The sequence below is a fragment of the Peromyscus eremicus genome, chromosome 10 (assembly GCF_949786415.1).
Source record: "Peromyscus eremicus chromosome 10, PerEre_H2_v1, whole genome shotgun sequence".
Lineage (NCBI taxonomy): Eukaryota > Metazoa > Chordata > Mammalia > Rodentia > Cricetidae > Peromyscus > Peromyscus eremicus.
The window spans coordinates 18,702,024-18,720,368 of NC_081426.1; the positions used below are offsets into that span (position 1 = coordinate 18,702,024).

The 18,345-nt window shown below is 44.9% G+C and overlaps 1 protein-coding gene across 2 annotated transcripts in view; it reads right to left on the reverse strand.

The window, feature by feature from the left end:
* The window catches only part of Ikzf1 (IKAROS family zinc finger 1), an 80,372-nt gene that overhangs the window by 10,421 nt on the left and 51,606 nt on the right, over positions 1 to 18,345 (reverse strand). For both annotated transcript variants that reach the window (XM_059275437.1, XM_059275436.1), the window contains 3 exons: positions 12,994 to 13,161; positions 8,589 to 8,714; positions 5,000 to 5,134 (listed from right to left, as the gene is read on the reverse strand). In XM_059275437.1, the coding sequence (XP_059131420.1) occupies positions 5,000 to 5,134; positions 8,589 to 8,714; positions 12,994 to 13,161 (429 nt within the window). The remainder of the gene's footprint in view (positions 1 to 4,999; positions 5,135 to 8,588; positions 8,715 to 12,993; positions 13,162 to 18,345) is intronic.

Below are 18,345 nucleotides of genomic sequence, written 5' to 3' on the forward strand. Positions count from 1 at the left end.
CGGACAGAAGGAGCTTATTCTCGCTGCACTTGCATCTCGCTTGCTGCCGGAGCCTAGCCCTGGAGGAGGAGGGTGTGGGCCCGGGGCCCAGTTCTGCTAGCTGTCGAAGTGTGTGTTCTCGCACCAAAGGTGGTGCTTTCCTGTTTCTCCCCAGAGTCGTGGTTCTGTGGTTTTCTAAGCAACCATTGAAGCCTGCTGTTTCAAGAACTTAGTTTCAACAACAAGTGGGTGTTGCAAAGAAAGCCATAGATTCTAGATGAGCATGGAGTGACAAATCTACCCGTAGAGTTTCTCTATGTGAGAAATGGACAGCTATGCCAAGTCCCCAGTGCCTCGAGGAAATCTCTCTCTCTCTCTCTCTCTCTCTCTCTCTCTCTCTCTCTCTCTCTCTCTCTCTTGATTATCTATCTCTCTATCATCTATCTATCTATCTATCTATCTCTCTATCATCTATCTATCTATCTATCTCTCTATCATCTATCTATCTATCTATCTCTCTATCTATCTGTCATCTATCTATCTATCATCTATCTATCTATCTATCTATCTATCTATCATCTATCTATCTATCTATCTATCTATCTATCTATCTATCTATCTATCTATCTATTTGTCATCTACTACTTCTGTTTTACATTCGTCTATTTACGAGCAAGGAAAGAACAGAAAGCTCCTGAAGAAGTTACAAGACAAAGCTTTGGGTGATGTCACTTCTAGAAACAGGTGGACTCAGTAACATTTTCAGCATCCCCCCAACCCTCACAGCGACAGAGAAACAGTTAAATAGGCTGATTTTCCCCCCCTTTTGTGATCATGGAGCTGAAAGCTCCTCTGGCAGGAAGTGCGTGGCTTCAGAGACCTTAGCATGTGGGCTGGCTCCCCTGCATGGCAGCAAAGGCCTTGATGAGCTGTACTGCAGGGGAAGTGAAGCCCTGAGATGTCCCCTGTGGAGACAGGAGGCACCATCTGCTGGTTTAGGGCTTTAACCAAATCAGAAAAATTCGAGAGAGCTCTCAAAGGGGAACATTTTAAGACAAAAGCCACATTTTGCCTCACTTGAACTCCCCCAACACCATCTTTGGCATTCTTTCAGGATTTAAAAAAGTCATAGTTCTCATAGGAAAAAGTCTCAGATAAAATGGGAAGAACATTGAAATGTCAGTCAAGCCCCATTAGACCAAGTAGAATGAGCAGGCTGAAAAGAAATGTCATGGTTACAGTGAAAATATTTTTTGGCAAGAAAGGAAGTAAGACAAATCAGTAAGTCCATCCTAGGGGAAAAAGAAACTTAACTCCAGGAAGAGAGGAAATGCAGCACAATTATTTCATGATATGGAGTAAAAAAAAATTTTTTTTTTAGTTTTAGCTATTTTAATTTTTGGAATATGCAATCAGTCAAATTTAGAAAATATTCAAAGGCAATACTGAAAAAAAAAAAAAAAGACAACAGAATAGAGGAAGACTTCAGATCCCAGGAAACAAAATGAAATTCAATCCAATAAACACTTATTACATGAGTTAGAAGTAGCAAACACTAGAATAAAAATGACCAGAACTGAATTTCTGACAACACAGTGTTCAAGGAAAGAACACTGTGTGAGGAGAAAAGTAAAATCATATTAAAGAAAAGAAAATCAGGCTGAACTCAGCATCCCAGCACCATCCAACAAACATTGTTATAGGCAACGGGGCATGCTCTGTCAATCTCGGAGAAGGAAGAGCGGCCCAAGGCCACACACTCCAGAGGGACTCCTCAGGGACAAAGGTGACAGCATCCTCAAACTCAAAGCAATGGTGGGGATGGAATGTCTACAAAAGGATGCCCGAATGTCAAGTCTCCTCAGTGAAAGGATTCATCAAAATACACAGAAATGATACTGAGACGCCTGGGTCTGACTCTTCAACCTGTCAAAATACCGGGTGGTGAATATCTAAACTATGTAAGAACAATGATTATTGAATAGAATGTGAATACTCCAGAGATGTACAATGCAAAAGCAAAAAATAAAAATGATTCATAGCTCTTAATGTCTTTTACAATAAATACTTTTATTCTGAGAGTAATTCTTTTTAAAAAGTAGAATCCCCTCTGGGAATGAATATTTATTTGAGGATTGGTTGCACCTCTTAAAGTTTAAGACATGTTTAATATGCCATGGTCACTTGAGTGTGTTTTCTAGCAATGTACAGGAACAGGTTAAGCACACAAACCGATACATCCATCCCCAGGAAAAACAGTTGGAATCTTTCTGAGGCAGCATCTTTGGAAACTTCCAAAGGCATTTACTTCACATCTCTATATTGTAATCCACCTATTATTAATCCTATCTGCTGAAACATGCATGGCAGGAAGATATTTACAATGATGTTCATCTAATTTAGTACTGGTAATGTCTGGATGTTGGATTTGGCTAACAGAAAGATGTCAAATATCTCCATCAAAATTCATATTAGCTAGCTATCATGTTAGTAACACAATAATATATTACCCTCAATGTGGAGAGGAGCCTTTGAAGGCCACCTCTTTCTGTTTTAGAGATGGAGAAACCGTGAGACAGTAGGAAGCCATCACAGGACAGCGAGAGGAAGGCAGGCAGGCCGGCAGGCATGTGAGAGCAGGAAGGGGCAGTGGTTAGGACATGAACTGCCAATCACCTCTGGGGAACGCCAGCAGAACACAGCTGCTGGGAGCTCTTCCTTGCACACTCACTTCTGCTCTCCTGGTCCTCCCGTTCCCACAAGGCCACTTCCTCCTGGGTTTAACCTCTCCCCTGGAGAGTGCTGTCTCATCTCAGCTTTACTTCATCGGTTCTGTTGTTCCCTCTCACCCAGAAGCGTGTGAATCAAGGCAATGCCCATTCACCCAGGACAGCCATGGTAAAATTTCAGATGCTCCATTTGGGGCTTGAAGTCCTCCCAAAGCTTTAGGTCATTACTAAAGCAAGGGGCATCCTTCAGGTTCCTAATCGGAAAGAGGGAGTCACACCCTGCCTCCTGAGGTCAGGAGCTCTTCACAACCCTTGAACACACTTGCTGCTTCATCTCTGCCAGTTTCTCTCTTCATGATTCCGGTTCTCGGTGCCCGCCACAAGGGGGAGATAGGGACCCTGCGCCTGATACTGTCTAAAGTCTCGGCCATCCAGCAAGAAGGATTCCCTCCTTCTCTGATCAGGAAACAGTCTCCTCCCTTCTTTCAGCCCACAAGCTCACATTTGCACAGACAAGTCCACGAACAATATTTCCAATAAGCGGTTTCTGCTGTGTCTTCTAACAGTCTTCCTTCCCCTTCTTCCTCCCATGAGAAACCTCTATTTAATCAATGGATAAAACTGGAGTCCTACTTGTACTTGTAAGAGGAAGGCTGTTGCCCAAGAACCTGACCTCTGTCTTTCTGGCTCAGTGTAGGTGCTCTGGTGCTCTGGTGTGTGTGTGTGTGTGTGTGTGTGTGTGTGTGTGTGTGTGTGTGTGTACTCTGGTGCTCTGGTGTGTGTGTGTGTGTGTGTGTGTGTGTGTGTACTCTGGTGCTCTGGTGTGTGTGTGTGTGTGTGTGTGTGTGTGTGTGTGTGTGTGTGACCATTTTTTTTAAGTTCCATGTTCTCTCTAGCATAGTTTCCATGGAATATCCTTATCAGGGTGACATTTTTGAAAATAATTACACCAAACCCTGAACCCTTATTTTCCAGACTTGGTTTCGTCTTTTCTGCAAAGGATGCACTAAGCAAGGAAACCCACAGTTTCCTTTACCAACCCCACCCTAACCTCCATTCCTTCCTCACCAAGCATCCTCCTCTTGATCACTACCCATACTCCTGCCATCTCCTCTTTCCAGTTAATTCTGACCCATGCTGTATTTACATTCAAAGCTGCTGCTCCCACTGAGAACATACTCAAGATTTTTCTGCAATGCTGAATGAGACACATTGTACTCAATGGCAATCAAGATCATTAATGCTATAGTCGGAGCTTCCTGGGACAAGTTCACCCACTGCTTCCCCGTGGGTACTTGGACAAAGTTGGGAACATACCTGTCCCTCCATCACATCCCACTGGTCCTGTTCCAGACCTCGCCAATAGCATAGTTTTTTTTCCTCCTCTCTGCCTGGACTCCATGACTCCTTCAGTGTCTGTCTGGTGAGGTGCTGATGTCTTGACCCTTTCTCAAAGTCCATCTCAGCTTCACAAACGCTACCTCTTCTTTCCTGGACATAGCTTTCCTCTCTTGACCATGATCATACCTGAGCTTCACACTGAGGGCTTCTAAAAGTTTTCACAGCTGTAGGGGCCTTTTACGCTCACCATTGCCCTATGGGACACATAAAGCATGGAACCCAGCTTGGGAAGGTTGATTTATCTCCCCAAGGTCGTGGAGTTAATGAGCGTGTCTGTTCTGACCTCGGGCCTATCTCTGAGGCTAGAGATTTCCACTGAGGCACCTGCCTCAATTTTGTCCGTGTCCTTACAGTGTCTGCCCTGGCTGGTGGGCAGGAAACACTTGTCTGTGTCTACAGCAGGCAACGAAGGTTCAAGGAACAAGGGCTCACTCTGCATTATTCCTCAGAGTGTCAAGGACAGGTCAATGGTCAAAACAGCAGTGCTAGCTGCAATATTCCATCACTGGAACTTCTGAGGGGCCATTCTCTGTTCAGTTCCCATTAGCCCTCACTGTCCTCCGAGGGGAGTGCTGCACAGGCTTCCTGGGGAAATGTGAATGGAAGCTCTGTGAGGGTTGATCTACCTGTCATCAGAGTGGCCACAGAAACGTCACACCAAGGGCTCCAGATGCTATGAAATCCTATCTGATTCCTGGTGAAAGGTTTCTGAGTTTGAAGGAAATTATTAGAGGAAAAAAAACCTTCAATATTTAAGAAATATTAATCTTATCACTTTCTTTTCAGAAGGTGAGACCTTTTTCTTTTCCTCCACTTTCAGATAATTTTCATTTGAGTCTAGAACACCCACATAGTTGTATGTTAAGAGACAGCAAACATTTAACTCTTACCAAGAAATTTCTGAGGCATAGAGCTCTTACGTTTGGCGACGTTGCTTGCCAGTCTGTCCAGAACAAGGGACCTCTCTGCTCCTATCTTGCACAGATCTTCTGCCATTTCACTGTGGTTAGTTTCTTCCTTAATGACTGAAGTCAAAGACAGTTAGAAAGGCTAGTTTAGACATGCTTGCACTTCAAGATGCTACTGTATCCAGTGTCAACCTCACATTAGTAAAGTGCCAGCAAGAGCCTATTTCTCATCTTCCAGCCCCCCTGGCAGACCCAGGGACTAACTACCTAACACCCCATCCTCCACCTGTTCAACCCCACAGCAAGCTACTTGTCCACCATCCAAGGTTGGACAACAGAGAATTAACTGTGTCACTTTGGAGGGCCCTTTCTCAAGATTGCTTTAACCAACTCTAACAATAACCACGAGAACCAAATATCATCAGGTCCAGAAATGATTGAAGGGTCTGAAGTCACAACTGTATAGGGAACAGTTCCCACCCACACAGCAAATTCCTAATCATCACACAGGGTAGGGAGCCTAGCAGTCATGATGGGAAATATAGAAATATGGGCTAGTTCAATCCATCTCCTTTTCTTTCTCTCTTTTTTAAAGATTTATTTATTTATTGTGTTTATAGTGTTCTGCCTTCATGTACCCTTTCATACCAGAAGTGGGCACCAGATCTCATTATAAATGGTTGCGAGCCACCATGTAGGTGCTGGGAATTGAACTCTGCACCTCTGGAAGGTCAGCCAATGCTCTTAACCTCTGAGCCACCTCTACAGCCCCTATCTCCTTCTCTATAACAACTCTTCTTATCCCTTAGTGAAGGTCCAAGCCTGTCTCCTGCATAATCTCACCTAGCTGCCTTCCAGTTTGCATGGGAGGGATTTCTGTCATGTAATTCCTTCATTCCCTAAAATGCACCCTACTATTTAAGGAGCTGAAAATGTAAAGTGATCAGCTTCCACTTTTTAAATCAGCTCTTCCAACACTGTTTCTGTCCTGTGCATTTTCCTTCTCAGACAGCTGTAAATCCATTTCCTGTTCACTTACCCTAGGTTTATCCAGTTCTATGCTGGCTTATCTCCATGTTCTTCAAAACAGTTCCTTGGGCCAGCGCTACATCTTCATGTAACTCTAGTCTTGCCAATCTTCTGATTTATTTTTTAGATCGATTTTTTAATAAATGACTACCAAATGCTAACGAGATGCATAAAACAATTTTTGTGTTTAAACCGTGCTTAGATTTGGGAGGGTGTTCATGGATGGACCAACTCTCTCTCCTTCTTTCATCTTCTACATTTCTTCCTTGCCCGGGATGACCAGGTAGCTTTCTGCCCCTTACCCTGTACTCTGCATGCCAACAGGATCCCTATGCATTTTATATCTTCACTGCCGTTGTGAATGGCACTTTAAAACCTGCATGTCTAGTTGAATACAACTGCTGCATAGTCTTTTAAAGGTGGATTATAAATGCATCTTGTTAAATAGCTCAACATTCAGCCCACAGTCTGATTAACTGGAGGAAGTACAGAAAGTCATAAAACCTAATTCTAAAAGTCATTCATACATGTGCTCTATCAAGCTAATATGCTCATTTACATACATGTCTTTCCTTCTCCGTAAACTAGGCTCAGTCACCAGCCCAGGCACCCCATCTCTCGGGTGAGACAATACCCTACCTCGGAGCCCAACACTTTTTCTCTGTCTTTGTGCATGTGAGGCCCAGGAGAAAGTTCTTTTTTCCCATGACAATATTAGCAGAGTGTAACAGGTGACCTCAATCATTTTACTAAAGAAAACTTTGTTCAGAAAAACAACCTTTTCCTACATCTCTCGAGCCAGGCAGTTTTTACTTAATGGACTCAATGTAAATAAATGACCTGAGGGACATGGAGGGTCAGGAGAGGGAGGTGAACAAGAATGTACAGGTTTATTGGCAGGACTTACACTAAAGTTCATTTCTGGAGCCTGTCAGTGCCAAGGTTCTTAACCCAGCACTCACTCCATGTCTACAAGGTAGGTGTTGGAGGGGTGAAATAAACATGGTCTTGGCAGCTCCAGTTTGGAACTGGAGTGGCCCACAAAGGCCCGAATGTTGGAGTCCTGGGCTCTAGGGTGATCCAAGTAAGAGGTGCTGGAACCCTTGAGGGTGGACTCTTGGGGGAGGTCCTTAAGTCACTGGGATCTGTTCTCAAAGAGGAGCATGGGTGCCTAGCCTTTCCTTTCTCTCTTTCTCCCTGGCTTGTGAGGATATTCCCTCCCCACCCCCCACTCCCAGGCAGGGGAAATGATTTCAGTGTACCCATGCTTCCAGCATGGTACGCCCAAAGCAAGGTAGCCAACCAACCATGGGCTGAAATCTTCAAAATTCCAGGGAGAGTTGTCTTCCTTTTATAACTGGCTGTCTCAGACACCCATTACAGCGATGGAAAGCTGGCTGCCACCGGCTCAGGGGTCTACGATCGTCTTGTGTATCTTAATGTGGCATAAGGCAGAGGCAGGAAGAACCCAGTGTGATTAAATGCCGGTGTCTGCCTCTGTGGCTGTGCTGAGGTCACATTGCTGCCTCTTGCTAGAGTCATTTCTCACTTCTTGAGAAAGAACTGGAGCATGAAGCCACCATTACTGCAGTGTTCTGAATCACCTGGCCAGCAGTCAGGACACACCAGAAGTTCAGGGTGAAACTGATTCTCACAACAAGGTAGAGTTTAGTATACATCCCGGCACTCTTCCCACAGCCTCAGTACCGGTGACTGCCGGGGTTTTCCAACCAGCTCTGCCCTCATCTGTCCAGTATGGACACTCAAAGCTACCCTAAGTTCCAGTCCATCACTTCTCCTTTGATGACCTTAATGAACAGCTAGTTTTTTCTTTTTTAAAAAGACTCACATCTTTTTTTAAAAAATTATTTTATGTGTATGAGTGCTCTATCTGCATGTATGCCTTTATGCCAGAAAAAGGCATCAGATCCCACTATAGACGGTTGCAAGCCACCATGTGGTTGCTGGGAATTGAACTCAGGACATCTGGAAGAGCAGTCAGTGCTTTTAACCACTGAACCGTCTCTCCAGCCCAAGACTCACATCTTATTTGGACTTTTAAATGCAAAGAAGCAATCACTACACTATTCTAGCTTATTTTTATTTTCCTCTCCCCCTCTGTGTGTGTGTGTGTGTGTGTGTGTGTGTGTGTGTGTGTGTGTGTTGCTGGGGATCAAACCCAGGGCCTCCTGCATACTAGGCAAGCTCTATATCACGTATCTATTGCTCCAGCCAGTTCCTCTTGGTTTAAAATTAAACCCCCCTGCAAAAAAAAAAAAAATGCCCCAAACCAAAAATACCCATAACACAGCATCTTATTAGGGCCACTACTGGTAAGGGAGGTCTTAGGACAGGCTACGTCTGGTCAGTTGAGGACACAGAAAGTAGAGGCACCCAATGAGTTGTCCCTTGTGCAGCTGCAGCACTACTGGACAAAAAGCTCCTCTTGGACAGCATGGCCAGAAACGTGCCACAAAGCGCCCTCCTGACCCAGGTGCCGGGAGGGGAGGGGTCCAGCTCAGCAGGGAGCCTCCGTGCTTACCTGGGTACATCGTGCCTGGAAGGCCCATGCTTTCCAAGTAGTTGTGGCAACGCTCTTTATGTTCCTCTAAAGAGCTTCGCTGCTTATAGCTTCGGCCACAATATCCACATTTGTGAGGCTTACCAACTGCAGAAAACACAATTGAGTTTAAGACTCCAATTACATATTGGCCTTCTGGGTAATGGGAATGCATGCAATACAGTTATAACAAAAAAAAAAAAAGATAAAAAAATGTACTCTCTGAGAGCTATGACTGTTATGGACTGAGTCAAAATAAATGGCTTTAAAAAAGGTTAATGCCCAGGTGACTTATTGATGGCACCAAGAATTCATGACTCCTGTTGTCTCTTAACCCACCCCTCTGACTACCAAACTCTTTTCTAAACCACTGAAGTGTGTCCTGTGATGGGAAAAAGTAAATCATCGCAGGGCCGCGGTGTGGACAGAAACCTGAGGAGACTACAGAGATCACCTCCAGGGTGGGTCTCCGCCCAGGTCTGACCCCTCATTGGGACAACATCTAATGGAATAAAGTGATAATAAAGTTCAGGAGGCCAAATGAGGTCACTCAACGTCTCTAAGAAACCATGGCAGGAAAAGGCTTTCATGAAATGAATATTTCCAAATTGTATCTTTCTATATCATACAAATGTACTTTACATTTGTAGTACATACTATCTTGCTTAAGAATATACAATATGAAAATACAAAATGAAAAGTGATATGGATAAACCAAACTGCATTTTCATATACATGGAGAATATACACTGTATTTTGCATAGGAAAATACATTGGATCCTATGGAAACCCTCTGTTTTATCCCCAGAGAACACTAGGATGATAAAACTCTCGGATGAGCCTTGTCCATTAGAACTTACTATAATGCTCTAAGTGTTCTCTTCATGTCTGTTCAGCATGGCATTCACTGTGTTGTTCAATGTGGTAGCCACCAGCTACATGGGACTATCGGACATTCCAAGTTTGGCTAGTGCCACAGAGGACAGACATTTTAATTTTGTTTAATTTTAACTTACTAAAACTCAAGTGCCACATATGGCTAGTAGCTTCTATGTGGAACAATACTGTTCTATGTGAGTTTAGCCTTCCCTGTTTTTTTTTTTCTTTGAGTATTATTTCAGGTGAAGACTAGCAAAGAGTCCACATGACACCTATTTTTAAAGACTTCAGTAAAAACAAATTTTAGAAAAAATATTCTCCAATTACTTGATGAGGAATATAGATTTTTCACCCCCATGTCAACATTGCATTTCTCATGCTATAGGACTTAATATATTTCAAAGTATGATACAAAGCCATGCAAATAGGAATGCTTGGTAACTGGTTTACAGTTGAGGTTTCTTAGCTCTCTCTTTTCTAGGCGATCAGATGCTATGAAGAAGTTCTCATGGAAAACAAGGCTTCAGCTACAGAATTCAAAATAGATTTTTATTTTAAGTGTACAGATGTTTTTCCTGCATGTATATCTGTGTACCATTTGCATGCCTAGTGCCTGCCTTCAAAAGCCATAAAAGGGAGTTAGATGCCCTGCAACTGGAGTTAACGGATGATTATGAATTGCCATGTGGGTTCTGGGAATCAAATCTGGCTCCTCAGGAAGAGCAGTCAGTGCTCTTAACTGCTGAGCCAGCTCTCCAGTCCTTATAGAATTTTTGTTGAGAGATAATGATGCACCCCAAACATTAGGAAATAATGATGAAGTATGGAATGAATGCTGCCCCAAATTACATATTTACATTCTATAGTTGTAGAAATTAGTACAATGTAAATACCTACTCCATGCCCTTTCCTGAAAAATTTATAACTTGAATGATTTAGTGAATCAAAATTGCACCCTGTATAAATGGTATGGTGTCTGATTTTTCTTAGTGTTTTTTTTTTCTCAGCTAGAACACAAAAACTAAACTGTCTCTAACAAAGCTTGGAGTTTCCAATAACCCCAATATCAGCACAAATTCCCTTACCATACCGGAGTCTAGAATCTCAGACCACCGTCAGATGCTAGGGAAAGCTATGTGGTTGATCCCACCTTTTAATGGAATATGGGTATGGCCATTCACAGAGGAGGAAAATGTGTTACCCTTTGCTAGCCTTTGCAGACAAAGGCTGAAGTCTTGTGAATCTAGTAAAGAAAGAAGGAGCAAACACAGTCTTTCTTTTCTCCCAGAGCTGTGGCATCAAGGACATTTTCAGACAATAGAGTCATCAGCACCCCAGGTCTATGATGGCTGTCTTTACTAGCTCACTGGTGATCCTGTGCCAGAGGTAACCTGTTCTATGTAACTGCTCCCATCAGTAGCCCCACTGAGAAGAGGACACCATCATGCCTCCGATGCAATGGGGAAGCATGGAAAGCAAAACACAAACCCTGCACCAGTTTCACCAGAGGTCATCTTGCCACCTTACAGTTTAAGGATGGTGATGTAGCAAAGATTTATATTGTAAACCAGGAATTAAAGGGTGATAATGCTGGTGTCAGCCTAAAAGTAAGTCTTTGAATTCCCACTGTCTTGGGAAGCTGTGCTGCTGCCAACCTAAGAGCATGGTGCCTGTCAATTGTGCTTATGTGACTTGTCACAAATGACAGGTGGGCAGCTGCTTCCTCTTAGTCACCTGCTAGCGTGGCGTGGACTGTGTGATCCTCACACCTGACACCTGCACACAGGTCTGTATGCCACCCCCTCCCTGGCACCACCCTCACTTGGTGGAGCTCACATACTCATCACTAATACATATAGACAGTGTTACCCCCATCTCAGGAAGCCTTCAGTTCTTCTCATTTCTTGCAGAAAACCCATCCCAGGTCTGAGACAGTGTCTCATCAATACAGGGAAGCGCTGATCCCCTGCCTTACCCTCTGAGAGAGCAGATCCTCAGTGGAGGAGGGTAGCACCTTCTCAGCACTGCCAAGAAACTCACCGCAACCACAGCTTTCTGCTATAAGCTTTTGTGAGTCTCCTGCACAGTCACTGTCAGTCAGGGAGCAGAGCAGACTACAGGGGAGATGACTCTTGACCTTGGCTCCTTCCCTTCCCTACAGCTGTCTGGTGAGTGCCCATCTGGAGGGGACCACTAACTAGAAAAACCAGCTCTGGCCAACACCCATTAAAATGTGCACCATAGTAATGCTCCACTCTCACGTGTTTAGAGTTCCCCAAAAGTAAGGTGAGTTTGGGCTGAACATGGTGTCCAGCCTTTCTGCGGTGGGAATCTCTCCCGATCCTCCAACTGGGACAGACTGTCTTTTCTTTCTCCTCCTATGGAACTCTTAGTGCTCTTCCATGCCACACATGCATAGGATGCTGCTGAAGGGCTTAGGAAATGTGGGCAAAGAGATGGGTAACTTGCACCACGAACTGCATCTTTCCTGTTGGGGAAGAGGTCAGCCGTGGGAAGGATGTGGACTGAGGAGCTCCTTCCTGCATTGCCACTGTCTTAAGGGTGCAGCCTCTGCTCAGAGAAACCACTGAGCAACAACGGAGTGATGGGTGGCTAAGACAGGGCACCCTTTGAGGGCAAGGACAAAGCCCATTGACCTAGTGCTCCTAAAGCCAGTGTAACACATGACACCATATGACAAGGCGGAATGGGGGCAACTTGTGTACGTTACATCGTGTTGACTATCTTTCAAGCAAACATAATACAAGTGCTGGGCACAGTCCCTTTCTCTCAGACCTGGAGGCTTGTGGGGCTACTGAGTAAGAAGCCACCCAGGAGGCAGAAGATGATATCGTCTAATCAAAGACGAGTCTGTGTGACAGACAGGCTGAGAAGGTTTTGACGCTTGTCCAGCATTTATTGTAGACTGTGTTCTGAGACTCCAGAGTGTCTGGGACATCCTGTCATTTTTGCTGTCTGAGTTTTGCTGAGAATTCCAGACTGGCCAGTCCCATCAAAGCCTCTGCTGGTTTCTGGCATGGGAGCTGCTCTCTGGCTAGGGCAGTGTGTCCTGGCCTGGTATACTCTGACCAACCTGTCTGTGTCCTCTTTGCAAGGAAAATCATGTCTATTACTGCTATTCAACATATTCTACGCGAACCAGTGATACGTGTGGCGTAGCAATGAAACTCAAGAGATGTGTTTGGAAAGTTAAGGGCTCGAGCAGCACACTTTAGAAAAATCCCACTTACCCCATGTGGTGGGAGGGAGAAGGCTTTTTTACTGAAATGCACCAAGGAGGTGGGGCTTCCTTCTGTGTGCATCCCCCACCCATTTCCTCTGGCTCAGTGGGGGAAAGCAGGTCATCATGTAGAAGGCCAACACCCCCAGAGGGCTGCGGACTGGGAAGAATGGAAGGGCAGTGACTGGGAACATGGAGCCCATGATCTGGGGCCCCTATACTGAGATGGCCAGGACCTGGCATCCCTGCCATGCCCAGGAGACCTACCGGAGTGCGTCCTCAGGTGGCCGGTGAGGGCGTCCCTCCGGCGGCAGGCATAGTTGCAGAGATGGCACTTGAAGGGCTTCTCGCCCGAGTGCAGCTTAATGTGGCGCAGCAGGTTGCCCTTCTGGGTGAAGGAGGCCCCGCACTGGTTGCACTGGAAAGGCCGTTCACCTGGGCGAGAAGGGAAGAGGGGAGCCCGGTGAGAACAGAGCGAGGGCTGCTCAGGAAGGACGGACGGACGCAAGAAAGTTGTTTCCCGTGGGCTTGGTGACTTCCACCGGCTGCAGGTTTGATAGAACACGAGGCTTTTAGACGCAACCTGCCAGCTGCTTAACGCTTCACTGGCTGGGTCAATTTGATCTGAAAATCTAATTTTTTTTCCCTAAATCAGAATGGCACATCACAATGCAAATTCAAACTCATTTAAATAAAGTGACTGCAACATTTTGTGATGAGGAGTCACTCTTCCTGATCAGCAGTTTTGGAATAAACCAATATCCAATTTTGCGTGTTGTGGCATTTGGTAGGGTTTTTAATGTGGCTTTTTTCAAAGGGTCTTTAAAATATGCCACTGAAGCAGCAAAATAAAAAGGAAACTCATTAAAAATGCATTTCAGGATCACAAGTTCATTTCAGCGTTACATTCTTATATTTAAATGAAAGGCACTTCATTATAACAGTTATAATAACTTCTTTTCATTTACATTTTCCCTGTATTTTCCCTTTCAATTTCTTCTCCATTACCTGTCTGTCCCTAAGCAGGCAAATCAGGAGAGAGACAGCCAGAGAAAGTGTGAGGGTGAGAGGGAGATTGGAAAAAGATTGAATAAAATGAGAAGAACCAGGGCAGCTACGGCCTGTCCTCCGGAGGGAATCCCCAGGCTCCTGCACTGGGAGCTGCCTGAAGACTTTCCTCCTATTCCCTTCTTCACAACGTGGAAATCCTTCACGTTCGTTTTTATGTCCAGACTGGACAAGTCCTATTTCAGGTACAGATTTCGCTGCCATTGGAGGAGTCTTACAAGGAGGCCCCTCGGGCTGTGACTGAACTAGACTGGCTAGCGCCCCTGCGGTGTCAAGAGCTGCAGCTTACGCCCTGGGTCTGGAGAAGGTGCTGGAATGACTGCTTGTGAATAGGGAGTGTGTGACTGTCCTGCTGGGCAGTCACAGGTCTCAGTACTAACTCAGCCTTTAACTCTAGGGATGATGGCTTGTCGTGTTTCTCATAAAAGCTTCCGAAGAACAGATGCTACATTTAAAAGACCATTATGGATGAAAACATGTGTCCCGAGACATGTTTCTCTTAAAAATACCTAATTAACATTTTCCCAACGGGGTAATGGAGAAGAGACTGTTTACCATGGCGACAGAGGAAAAGCTCAGGCCGTGCTGTTAAAACCCAGGCCAGGCAATGTTTTAAAGCTTATACTGGCGCTTGAATTTCCTAAATTACCTCTTGAGTCCTTTTCAGTGGGCAGTGCAGACACAAAAATTAAAACTAATTTACAGTAGCATTTAATGAACTGTAGGCCAGTCAGAGGGGTCTTGATACTAGTCAGTATGTATTCAGTGTATCCCAAAATTCTTGTCTGGATTAGATTCAGCTGAACAGAATGATGCTGTTTAAAGTCAAAGAGATTGGAGAGGGATAACTGAAGTAGCTCACCAACTGTCACTAAGTCTGCGAGTCCCAAGTGCACACTCAGCTGACATTGTGTTCACAAAGTGCTCAACTCCAATTGGATGAATGGACCAATGTATGAAGAAGACCCAGCTCCAGAACGGGAACATGCCTAATCCCACAGCTCAGCTCTTACTCCGAGAGGGTAGGCCCTCAGGCTGGGTGGGAAAGCCCATGTCACAAAAATGCTCAGGAGAGCCGGGCGGTGGTGGCGCCCGCCTTTAATCCCAGCACTTAGGAGGCAGAGGCAGGTGAATCTCTGTGAGGCAGAGGCACGCTGATCTACAGAGTGAGTTCCAGGACAGCCAGATCTACAGAGAAACCTGTTTCGAAAAACAAAAACAAAAACAAACAGACAAAAAACCGTTCAGGAGATACATTGCCCTTCTACAGAGGTCCGCCTTCTCACTCCAGTCCATGCACCTTCATGGGGACTGCTTGCCTGGTGTCTTAATCCCTGCCACAGGGCAAGGTAAGGCAGGCTCACTGCGAATCCACTGGTTTCTAGCTGCTTGGGCATGAATGTATAGCCCATGGTGGGGAGTCTTGAAGACCACATTCCCCAAATGGACCACACACTAGTCCACTCAACAGAGGTGTTACACATAAGGGGATGTGTCCAAAGAGCTGGATAGTAAGACACAGTTCATGTCCCTCTCTGTTGCCAGTGATCATGGCCTGTTTCCTGAAGGACAACAGCCTGATACTGTATCTGAGTTCAAGTTTCTCTAAGCTTGTATCTACTTACATTTAACTGGGATGAGGAATTAGATATTGCACATTCTAAATTTAATTTTCATCCCAGCACTCTAGACTTTTCATGAAGAGGTGTTCTGCACAACGTTTGAGACCTTTTGGATAACTTACTTGGGTAAATAAATAATATCTTCGTGTTTTTTGTTTGTTTGTTTGTTTGTTTGTTTTTTAAACTGGTAGAACTTCGGAGGGCATGTCTGCAGAAGGTAGATATAAGAACAGATGTGCAGCTACCACGCCCGTGGCAGTGCCTGTTGGGCTGGGGACCACAGGGAGCCAGAGTCTTTTATTCTGCTCGGGTCACTCTTTACTGTTGAGAATAATGTTATGGGCGGGGCCCTCTACAACTTCCTGCTGCTTTCCTACCACCTCAGGACGATCCTCACACTCACCCTAAGATGCTGGTGGGGACACGGAGGCTATGACCCTTGAACCAGCTATGAAGCCAACTGAGCACCCGAGGGGAAGTGACACACTGGTGCCCACGAACCATTTAGGAAATGGCAGCAGTGGAGCTTGACTTAGGGAGAGGAGCAGAGCCGGGACTACGCCCTTGCGGTCTCTGTTTACCAGAGAAGGGGAAGGGAAGCCATGGTTCTCGATGACTGGGTCATGGGCAGTGGGAAGAGACACCCTGGCTTGTCCACTGGGGTATCACAGCCTGCATAACTGAGAGGCCACACTGGTGGTTCTGCTCTTTGTCTGTCCCTCAACAGAATGTCCCCAGAGACTTATCATGCTCCAGGATCCACGTCCAGTGTTCTTGGGGAATGCCTGCTCTCCAGACTCTCCTGGGGGCTGAATTAGAACCTGTATTTTCTCAAGATTCTGAGTGACCCACAGCTTCTTTGAGGCTGGGGCGGTATTCTGACTACCTGCTGTAAATGTAGGGATGTAGAGCACAGACTGTTGCTGATACATTGCACCTGTCTGTCCTGTCTAGTTATTCAAACCTAGTTGGCTACACAGTGTCTTTATTTCTACCTGTGGCTTTGTGTATTCCCATATACGGAGACAGACTGTGGAGTCAGCCATGAGCAAACTCGGAGTGTGTGTGGGGGATCTCTTACTGTTTTTAAAGTGAAGGACTAGGCAAGACTGATTCAGTGGGTGGTATGCACCTTTCTGGAAGTTATCTTTCCTGTAATTGAAGAGCTTAGCATATGAGGTCTTAGTCACTATTTGTTGGGGGAAAGTATGTAGCAAACATCAGGCACCCTCCCAGATCTGTGCCTGGTGGGTTTATTCATTACATGTAATTATTCTGCACCCCTCCCCTTTTAAATCAAGGCAGGCAGTCATATTTTGGCAATTTGGTATACCAGAACTCGGTTCACTAATCAGGTATCTATCTAAGGGAATTTTCATTGTACAGCCTTAGATGAATTAGCGGGAAAGCGATTTACTTGAGGTTCGCTCCTCTTCAGGAATGTATTACTATAGACCTTAGATTGGCTGAGTGTCTGTCATAGTAGTTTACCTCCATGTTAATTTCCACCGTATCACAGGAGGCAAGAGCAAGATTACCTTCACATTTGCTTTTCTTAGGACTGGGTGTGCCAGGTCTATTTCAATAGGTAATTTGAGGGCCAATGGGTCCCTTCAGAAAAGCCAAATTTGCCTAATTTTAAAGCTAACATTCATTGAAGACAAACATCTACTAAAAAAAATCACCCCATATATAATTTCCACATGTATTATACATGGAACATATCATTTTTAGAAACTGCTTCTATTCATATATCAAATCACAACCTTAGAAATACCTACATTCCTTGATGACAGCATTTCTGCTCCATGCATGTTCTAGCTCTTGATTACTTTTGGATAACACACACTTGTTGGGCCCCATGTAAGAAAAAGACAAGGCTGTCATTTTCAAGCCCTCTTCCTCACCTTTCTAAGCTGTCTTAGAAAACCTGCTGTCATTAGTTCTGTTTGTTTTTCTTCTCCCTCCTGGATACTGCAGTAGCAGATGCCAGCATTCTCATGCCCCGAAGAAGCCAGGGCATAGATAGGGATGGCTCAGGGTGTCTGAGTTTTACACGGAAGCTTTCTGTGGCTGTGAGAGTTGGTGAACCCACCAGGTTACATCTGCCTTTCAAGAAACTTCCATGGAAAGAAGAGTAATGTTTCTCTTTAGTTCTAAAGAAACCTTATGGCATGCAAGACAAATGCACTGAAGGGCATTAATGTTTTATACGAAGCCTCTTTAGTGCCCTTAGTGATGGTGGTATGACAGTTATGTTGAAGTAGCTGACTGTTCATAAACATATTGTTTATGAGGTGGAACAGGGGTAGTGTAGCCAACTGAAGCTGGGCAGGCTTCCCACATTGCCAATGGCAGGGTAGGCCCAGCTCTTGAACACTGTATAGTCCACATTTATTCACTTTTGAACAAACTATTTCCTTCTCTTCTCCCAAAGCCTCCTGCAAACCTTCCACTAGAAGAGGAGTCTGGCAGACAGTTCCTTCCGGCCAGCTGACCCAGAGATTCAGATTGCAGGGTGAACATCTCAAGCTGACCAGCACCCTTTCTGAAAAAGCTTTTGGCCGCCTCTCACTAACACCTCTGAACAGAGAGCCCCGAGTATCAGCGAGACCAAAACAAGTATTTTACTTATAGTTTCTCAATGGGAAATTTGTCAGTTTTGGTCTGTCTCTAGCTTTTGATCTGATCTTGTGAAGGCTGGACACTTTATACATGGAAGTCAACACTGTGGCTGAGATTTTTCAGTGAGTGTATCAGGCCCTCAGAAGGTGGCACACATACGTTCTTAACCTTCCCTTTTGTTTATGGGGTTGATTAGCCACATGCTGAGGATACCTTTCAGATACTGCCCTAGAACAAGAAAGTTGTGTCTCAGTACAACTTGGGAGCCAATTATGTACAACAGCTTCAGGACCACATTCCCCTC